Below are 9,625 nucleotides of genomic sequence, written 5' to 3' on the forward strand. Positions count from 1 at the left end.
CATCTAACCTAGCTATGATCAAACCCAAAAGCAATAAGGACCCTCCTTTTGTAGGACCAATTCAGCTTATCATAAGCGTTGGCTATGTCCAATTACATAATCACACCAACCTTCTTTTTGCTTGTCAATGAGTGCACCACCTCATGTGCTTGAATGATGTTATTGAGAATTTGTCAGCCTTCCACATAACCAGATTGCTCTATAGACACTAGAGTAGGAAGAAGTGGTTTGAGTCTGTAAGAAACAACCTTGGATATGATCTTGTAAACCACATTGCACAAGGCTATGGGTCTAAATCTGGAGTCTGAGCATTGTCTTTTTTGGGGATCAGGGAGATGAAGGAAGTATTGAGCACCTTTAAAATAGTTCTATTCAACCTGGAATCTTCCACTACTTTCAAAATATCTTGTTTAACTATATTCCAGCAAGCCTTAAAGAAATCCACATTGAAACCATCAGGGCCTGGCGCTTTACCATTATGCATTTCTTTGATGACTTCACTAATGTCCTCCTCTGTCACTAGCCTATTGAGATTGAAATTATCCTCTCTAGTAACCAGTCTAGGAATATGTCCTATTATATCCCTGATAAAATGCTCCCTATCTGAAATGGTTTCCTGAGCTATTCCATGAAAGTGTTGTACTAACACGTTTTTTATATATTCATGGAAATTAAGAAGATGGTTGTCCTCATCCTTGATCAAAGAGATCCTATTATGAGATCTCTTTGCAATGGTTGGTCTGTGGAAAAATCTAGTGTTACGCTCCCCTTCTTTCAACCACTGAACTCTGGATTTTGTCTCCAAAATATTTCCTCTTGTTTACATAAATTCTCCCAGTCTTGATGATATTTGTTGACTTGGTCATTTCTAAATTTATCAAAGCCCTCTGAGATAAGGGTTTGATTGAGTTCCCTCATTTTAACTTCAACAACTTTTTTAGCTACAAAAATATTTCGAAATTCATTCTTGTTCCATTCTTTAATACTTTTAGCTTGATGTGCTTTAGTCTTTTGTGTAGTTGAAACATACTTGTTCCCTGAATATGCAAATATTCTATCCACCAATTTTTAATGTTACTAATGAAGTTGGGGTGTGTGAGCTAGATATTCTCAAATCTAAAAGGTCTATTCTTGGCGGTACTGATGGCGTGGGTGTAGGCATTAGGGATGTTATCTCAAAATCAAGCCCTGGAAGGCTGCAGACCAGGAAGACTTCAAGTAACTGTTTCACACCAATCTTTTGACTAAGGCTTAGCCTCCTTAGCCTGAGAGGGTTCTCTCAAAGGGTTATTGATTTTGACTATTAATAAGATGGATAACTCTTGTGGAATAACATTAACAAATATGAAGGTTGGACAAACATTAAACTAATTTCCATTGGGCCTATGGAGTCAATCATACTTCAGTAAATAATGAGACTGCCTTTACATAGAAGTCAGGGCATTTAGCATTTAGATGTTCAGAACACAACTCATATAAAACCACAGTTCATACATGCATACAGGAAGTCAGAGCATGATCAATGAATTCTAAGTGATTACACATATATGCAACTGTAAAAAAACATTAAGGAAAGAATAAATCACACATTCTAAACATGGAAATCCCTCATGAATCCTGAGAAGAAAAACAGCCAACTTATATTACTGAATTCTGTCTTTACATAAGCCAAAACAGTACTCTGTTTTATAAAATATCCAACCCCCATTACATTGTTGTTTCAGCTATATATAGAATCCTTATTCTAACTACTTCGAGCTTCCTCCTCCAGCATGAGGGGAGTCGATAACTACCTCTACTGACACCTATCAGCTATTGAACTAACTAATAAATCCAACTCAAGTGCTGACTGGAGTTTTTAAAGAGTTCTAAATTAACTATGACTCTAACTCCATATTACATGCTTGATGGCTTTAATTACAATGAACCTCGTTCTTTGACATCTGCTCCTTTTTCAGTTTGGATGTGGTAGATGTTTGTAGCTGCTTGCTGGACTTTGATGTCGCACTTTCTCCATTGCCCCTGAAAAATAGAAAATTGTCCCTGTTTATCGGCCTTTGGTTTTCCTCAAAGATATTCGAATCCAATGAACTATGCCCTTCATCTTTGATTATTCAAAACATATCAGAATGCCACGTCCTTGATCTGCTGTCCACCTTTGCCATGTGTGAAGACAACACCTTTCAAAAAGATTTGTTGATTTGTCAATCATAATTGATCGGCTCAATTGTAACATGCAGCTACAGCAGTTTCGTAGCGCACTACGAAACTGCTGTGTAATTTCAAAAGCACAGTCTTCCTTTCATAGCTAAATGATCGCCACTGTTCATGGCTTAAGACTGCTCTTCTCTAATTACAAAATTTGGATGTTTGACCTCATTACAGCTGGCATTTCCATAATGCAAAAACAACAACCATCTTATTCAAGCTTACTCTGTCCAAATCACTAATAATCTCTTCACACTTGATAATGTGATGCATAAAGTTATCAGCGTATAGCTTTGAAAACTTTGATTCAACAATATTAACGATATCCTCATCAATATAAAAGTCAACATCTGCATTTGATATAATTCCTCCATCATGATCAATTGCATGAGTCTTATGCTTGTATGTCATAACTTCTGATAAGAACAGCTTCAACTAATGCCTATATGCATCCTGGTTATTTTTTACAATAGTTTCATCATAGTTTGGTAGTGAAGGAGTAATAAATTTAGGACAGGCATATCAGAAAAAAAAAAAAATTGTCATACACAGCCTCATCACTTCTCTGCATTCTTGCCATCTTCTCCCCATACTTCCCTTTCAGCTGATTGTTCACATTTTCCTCAACAAGCTTCATTTGTGGACAGATAGAGAGGCATATAGCCAATAGAGCATATATCTGTTCATTTTTCTTCAGAATTTGGTCAAACTGTGGAGACTTTTGATGGAACTGTTTGGTCTTTATTATATACAACAGAACTTGATTGAAGGCCCGTATTGCCTTAACATACCTTCTCAACATAGGGTTGGCGAATCTATAATAATAAATAGTTGTGATATGGCTTCCAATCACTGAATTGTAGACACCTGTCTGGTTAACATCTATAGCTGCCAAGCACTTGAGTCCACTGTAATAATCTCCAAGAAGGCAATGTACACGAAGTAGACCAATAATACTAAAGTATCCCAGAACCTTCAGAACATTGCTTCCTCCATTGTAGTCATATCCATCAGTTGCAGTAAATGTTAAATTACCTTCTTTCTCTTCCTCTAGGATCTGGATGATCTCAGACTTCTCAACAAGAGCCTGTAAATAGTTGAGCACACTATAGACATTCCACACCTCATTTAGATTTTTGTGACAGTGGCAACAATTTTCTCCAATTCAGAAGGAAACAATACAGACCACAGTTCTCTAGTTTTGAAGCAATAGTCCTTAAACACTATATCTGACATGTCCTGATTGTTGATACCATAACCTTGGATTGATCCTTTTAGATGCACCAATCCACCATGAATCCCTGAGCACATCTCCAGATCCAGACTTGTCAAGTTCATAAGACCAGCTAAAGCAAGCAAGCCTGATGCATTTCTTGGTTTCCCTGTACTACCACTTGTATATAAAAGGAATAGTGGATCTTCTGCATCAAGCCATTCAACTTCACATTCGGTCATGTATTTTTGAATTGTATCCTGCCACCAGATGTTTCTTCCTTTCTTCCATGGTGTGCAAACTCATCTGCATCTGACAAACAGACACCTACAGGAACTCCATTTTTAGATGATTCCACCAGTGCAGAGTATACTTATTTCTTTCATATTAATAACTTTAGCACCCTAGTGGATAGCATTATAAGTTAGCAGTGTTGTAGGTTTGCAGTCTATAATTCGTTGAGCAAGGGACTCTGCTGAAAATCCAACAAATACAACCGAATGAACAGCACTAATACGAGCACAAGCAAACATTGCTATCGGCAGTTCTGCTAACATAGGCAAATAAATTGCCACTGCATCTCCTTTCTTGACACAAATATCCTTCAAATAGTTCGAAAGCTGGCAAACCTTCATGAGCAGTTCATTATATGTTAAGCATCCATCAAAACCAGGATCATTCCCTTCCCAATAATCAGCAATCTTATTACCTTTTCCAGCCTCAACATATCTGTCTATAACATTGGAGCATATATTTGTAATTCCACCCTTGACCACTCAATATTTATTTTTCCCTTGCGCACATCAAAATTTTCAAAGTAAACTTTTACACCCCATTCCGCTTCTCAATAAAACTGAGATGCAATATCAGCCCAAAAACCAGCCGGATGCTGGATAGAACTTTTGTACATATCAAGATATTTTTGGAGAGAAGAAATCAAGGCCTGTTGGCTGAATTGATCGTTGGGTACAACAAAATCATTTTCCTCGGAGACCAGGGTCTCTCCCATAATTGCAGCATTCGAGGATTACTTTGATTTCTTTGCAAATAACGCCACTTCAGAGCGCGTCCAGGGAACTGTAGATCGCATGGAATTTCTCTGCCTGCGAGGAGGGTAAGCAACGCAACGAGGAGAAGATCTTAGAGCTTCGGCATTCAGATGAAAAGAACCTCACAAAGTGAGAGAGGGAACAAACCACGAGCAAAGACATATGGCACACAGAGTGCTGTCAAAAGCTTTACGAGTATTGGTTTGGCGAAACACCCATAATCCACGTAAGCAAGAAAACCCATCTGCTTTGACTCGCTTGAACTTTATCCGCCAGCTGTCATCTGTAAGGGGTGTCGTTGTTGCCACCCCAGTCTTGCCAGCACATCCAGTACGCCCAATTCGATGTGTGTACATCTCAATGTTTGAAGGCATGTCAAAATTTATCACATGGGCAACATCTGGAATATCTATACCACGACCAGCAACATCTGTTTCTACGAGAATATTGTAGCGTTTATTCCGAAATCCTTTCAAACTTATCTCACATTGTTCCTGGGTCTTCCCTTCATGAAGAGTGGTCACTCTGTAGCCCACTTTATCAAGATGCCTTGCTAAAGAATCAGCGGTCTTCTTTGTGTTGATAAAAACAATTGCTGTCTTATCTCCCAAGTCATTTAACAATCTCTCTAGTCTTGACATCTTCTCACCGTCCTTCAACATCATCACATGTTTAGTTATAAGTTCAGTTGCTTTGCCAGCAGTACCTATGGTAACCACAACAGGATTTCTAAGATACTTGCGAGCTAACCGTTCCACAGCAGGTGGCATTGTTGCACTGAACATATATGTTGTTCTATATATCCTCTTTTCGTCCAGCTCCTCATCCTCATTCTCAGGCTTCAAGTTGCTTGAAGGCATAGCATCTAAAACTCCAACAACTTGTGGCTCAAAACCCATGTCAATCATGCGATCTGCTTCATCCAGAACAACATAGTTACATTGATTCAGGACAGCATATCTTCTTTCAAGACAGTCAAGCAGACGACCAGGTGTTGCTATTACAATTTCACACCCCTGGCGCAATTTGAATCCATTTGACCCAGCAATACCAATTTTTTCCATATCTTGAGAAATATAAGCCCAAAAGCACAATCTTGATAGAGAAGAAACAAGGGACTTTCATCCACAGGAACCTGTAAAGGGACTACCACCAGAAGATGAAACAAGAGTCTGATGAAACAGGTATCATGATGATCCATAATGATAGAAGAATACGACTTTTCAGAACCATTAAAGACCATTTTATGAACTGCACGAAAAGAACTCTGAAGCTGTAAACTCTTTCATAACCATTCATGCCAGTCCAGTTTCTTGAAGAGTTAGACAAATTCAAACCAAAGCCAATATATTCTGCAAGGGGCATTTTCCTATCCATCTGAATGCAATGACTATAGGCTTTTAACTGACAGTCATCCTTGGCATGAGACCATTCACTCTCAAACTGGAAACCTTTCTTCTATTATACACCTGTGTGCTTTCCTTCTTATGATTGGCACCTTTTTCAAAAGCCACAGGATTAGTGGTGTTAATGATGAACTTGGAACAACACTGATTTTTACACGGGCACCGTGTTTGGTTTTTTGGATATTGATATTAAGACATTATCAACCTTCTCAATTCCATATTGGCAAATATGCTTATCTTTTGAGCTTGACAATCCATTCCATTTAACATGTTGAAACATGTCTACCTTTTGTCCCCTTCTCAGCAATAACTGCAACACGTGCCAGTACCACGACACCTAACGATCTAAAACACAGCGGATTCTGATAAGTCTGACAGCTGGGTGAGACTTGCTATGTATTCAAACAAATCCCCAATTTCGTAGCGCAGCCAGTGCAAAATATGAATTATGCGCTACGAAATCACTTGAAGCATGTTGCGCTGCGAAACTGCTGAAAAGGATTTATGTGCCTTTGGCAAACAATCGAACTGATTTGAACAATTTAGAACTTTTTCTTGAGTGATAACAAGGGATAACCTTCCTAATCTGGCAGCAAGTTCTTCTATGTCAGCCTCAACTCTCTTCTCTGCTTCTTTTGGCGTATCAGTCATTAAACTAATATCTTCATTTGTTTCTTTAAAACCCCACAAACCTTGCTTAATTAACAAATAGGGCTTTACTCTTATCGGGCAGCAAGTCCAAATTAATTACTTTAAAACACTATCGGAGGCTTTTATAGGGACTAATATACCCACAACACAATCGCAGCAATATGGAGGCTTATACACCCAATACACTATCGGGGCAGTAATTCTTAAAAGAATTGCTTTATAATATAATCGGTGCTTTATATCCCCCTTTTCCCCGATGTGATATTGCAATCGCTATCAGCAAACTTCCAAGCACCACTGCTTCCCATACTCCCCGCGGACCTGACAATCTTTTAGGCTCCCTTCTATATGGATTTCGGGTCCAGCCTATCGGCGGTTCCCTATCAGCGGATTTGCAATGTAATGGTTTTGTGGACCCAACACTTCTTTAGGCTTTGTTTTATAATATTTCGGCTCTGATTATCGGAGCGTACAGTCTAAGCCTTTGCGGACCCGATAACCATTAAACCAAACTCTATAGGATTTCGGCTTCGTGATATCGGAGCTCTCCCATTTAGCCGCATCAAAGGCTCCTTTCGGACCCGAAATCTTTATACACTGCAGTTTATAATACTTCGGCTCCGATATGTCAAACCTTTCGCAAGGTTAAGGCCCTTTCGCCCTTCCGACGTGATATTTGGTTCGGACCCGATGGGGTATGAACAAATCTTAACAATTCTTCACGTCCACCATAATGTCCCGCTTAAGGGAAAATAGCATAAACCTTAGTATAAACAGAAATACACACGGAATTTTATAAAAGGAATTATGGAGCCTACGTACGCCGAATTGAAAAGAAAACTCCCATAAAGGATTCGATCAACCATCAAGAGGGAAAAACAAAGCAATTCAACAACCTTCGATACACCGGAATAATTTCATAAACGCACATACAGTTCAATTAACAGAAAGACATTATATCAGATAGACCGAGAGAAAAGTTTCAAGTATATGCTTCCAGCACCACTCCTCTCTAATGCGAGCCTTGGTTGCCTCTTTATTTATAATAATGGATAGCTCTTCTCAGACCTTATCTGTTACAAAAGCATTCTTTACAGGAATGATTTAAAGAGTAAAAGCTTTATTACAGCTTATCCATCTGTGACATAAATAACATGTTTTATTCTCTAACTTATCCTAATTTGAACTAAAAAAAACATGGAAATTGCAGGCTAAAGGACCCCACTCCCTTGCCTGTAGATTTTTTTGGATTTTTGGAATAAGTTGGAAGACTTTTCCCCTCTGAGTCACATGCTCCCGCATCAGACTCCTGAGGACAAAATTCTTCATGGGCTCCTGTCCATGAGCTCGTCTACAGATTTGCCCAGTTTCTGTAGAACATTTTCCGTAACCCAAGTAGCTTCAGCGATTGGCTGTCCTTTCGATTTTACCAAATACTAGAAGTACTCTCGTCCCCTTGTCTTCTTATGCACTTACTTGTCCAGAATTCTTTCTAGTTGTAAATTCTTGGCTGTGGGTAACTGTTTTACCCAGTTAATCTCTTGAGTCTCTTGATCCTATATTGTATCATCTGCAGTTTCATTCTCATACTTATATAAGTCTGCAACATTAAAAATTGGTGATATTCCCACATCAGGTGGTAATTCAATCTCATAAGCATTTGCAGAGAATTTCCTCAGTATTCTGCACAGTCCAATTTTCTTAGATTTCAATTTATTATACTCCCCCTTTGGAAATCTCTCCTTTCTGAGATGTGCTAAAACCAAATCCCCAACTTCAAAGTTCACCTGTCTTCTCCTCATATCTGCTCTGGTTTTATACTTGATGTTGTTATCCTGCAGCTGTTGTTTCACTTGTTCATGTATCGCCTGCATTCTTGAAGCAAAGTCTTCACCCTCTGCACTTATCATTTCTTCTTTTCGCAAATTCCTTAATTCAGATATTCCTCTAAGATGCATTCCATAAACAATATGGAATGGGCTCTGTCCTGTGCTCCTGTTTAGTGAGTCATTATATGCATACTCAACTTGTGCTAACACTTGATCCCATTGCTTTGGATGTTCTACAGTAAGGCTCCTCAAAAGATTGCCTAAACTTTTGTTCACAACTTCAGTTTGTCCATCAGTTTGTGGATGATAGGCAGAACTGAAATTTGATTTAGTCCCCAACTTCTTCCATAGTGTTCTCTAGAAATGTCCAACGAACTTTGAGTCCCTATCTGAAACAATGCTTTTGGGCAACCCATGCAATCTTACAATTTCTTTAAAAAACAAGTTGGCAATGTGAGAAGCATCACTAGTTTTATAACATGGAATAAAGTGTGCCATTTTTGAAAGTCTATCCACTACAACAAAGATTGAATCATAACCTCTTTGAATCTTTGGTAATCCCAGTATAAAATCCATACTTACCATATCCCAAGGCCTATCTGGAATTTGCAATGGAATATACAACCTTGTGTTCTGACTCCTTCCTTTTGCATATTGGCAGACTTTACAATTTCTTACATACTTCTCTACTTCAGATTTCATTTTCGGCCAGAAATAAAATCTATTGAGCTGTTCAAAAGTCTTCTTTGCACCAAAATGCCCTGCAAGTGCTCCACTATGTTTCTCTTTGATTAAATTCTCTCTCATTGAACAGTTTGGTATGCACAACTAATTTTTCTTAAATAACAGTCCATCTTGTAGGAAATAATCCAACCACTTGCTCCTATCCGCCAAAACAGGATTTTTACAAGCCTCAAATGCCTCCTTAAAATCTGAATCAGTCTCATATAATTCCTTAAGAAAATCAAAACCCAACACTTGGATTTGACTTTCTTGCAGCAATACATTTCTCCTACTTAAGGCATCTACAACTTTGTTTGACTGTCCAGTTATATGCTTCAACACAAAATGAAAACCTTGAAGATATTCTACCCATTTAGCATGTCTCTGACTGAGTTTTGGCTGTTGCATTATAAACTGCAATGCATGGTTATCTGTATAAAGAATGAATTCTTTTGACATTAAATAATGCCTCCATTTCTTTAATGCCTGCACAACTGCGTAAAACTCCTTATCATAAGAAGAATACTTCTTTTTTGCATCATTTAG

At 38.4% G+C, this 9,625-nt stretch overlaps 2 protein-coding genes across 2 annotated transcripts; both read right to left on the reverse strand.

Moving 5' to 3' along the window:
- Positions 1-2,716: 2,716 nt before the first annotated feature.
- LOC149161559 (eukaryotic translation initiation factor 3 subunit L-like) lies at positions 2,717-3,663 on the reverse strand. Its single transcript, XM_089434915.1, has 2 exons — positions 3,391-3,663; positions 2,717-3,295 (listed from the first exon to the last, which is right to left on the reverse strand). Exons 1-2 carry the CDS (start codon positions 3,661-3,663, stop codon positions 2,717-2,719), a joined length of 852 nt encoding a protein of 283 aa, XP_089291041.1.
- A 162-nt stretch (positions 3,664-3,825) lies between these two features.
- LOC149161560 (DEAD-box ATP-dependent RNA helicase 21-like) lies at positions 3,826-5,498 on the reverse strand. The gene is made up of 2 exons (XM_089434916.1): positions 4,642-5,498; positions 3,826-4,150 (listed from the first exon to the last, which is right to left on the reverse strand). The coding sequence occupies exons 1-2, from the start codon at positions 5,376-5,378 to the stop codon at positions 3,826-3,828; spliced, it is 1,062 nt and encodes a 353-aa protein (XP_089291042.1). The 5' UTR covers positions 5,379-5,498.
- Positions 5,499-9,625: the final 4,127 nt, after the last annotated feature.

This window comes from Pinus tabuliformis, chromosome 5_2 (genome assembly GCF_031772625.1).
Source record: "Pinus tabuliformis cultivar Carrire ecotype Pingquan chromosome 5_2, CPIR1, whole genome shotgun sequence".
Lineage (NCBI taxonomy): Eukaryota > Viridiplantae > Streptophyta > Pinopsida > Pinales > Pinaceae > Pinus > Pinus tabuliformis.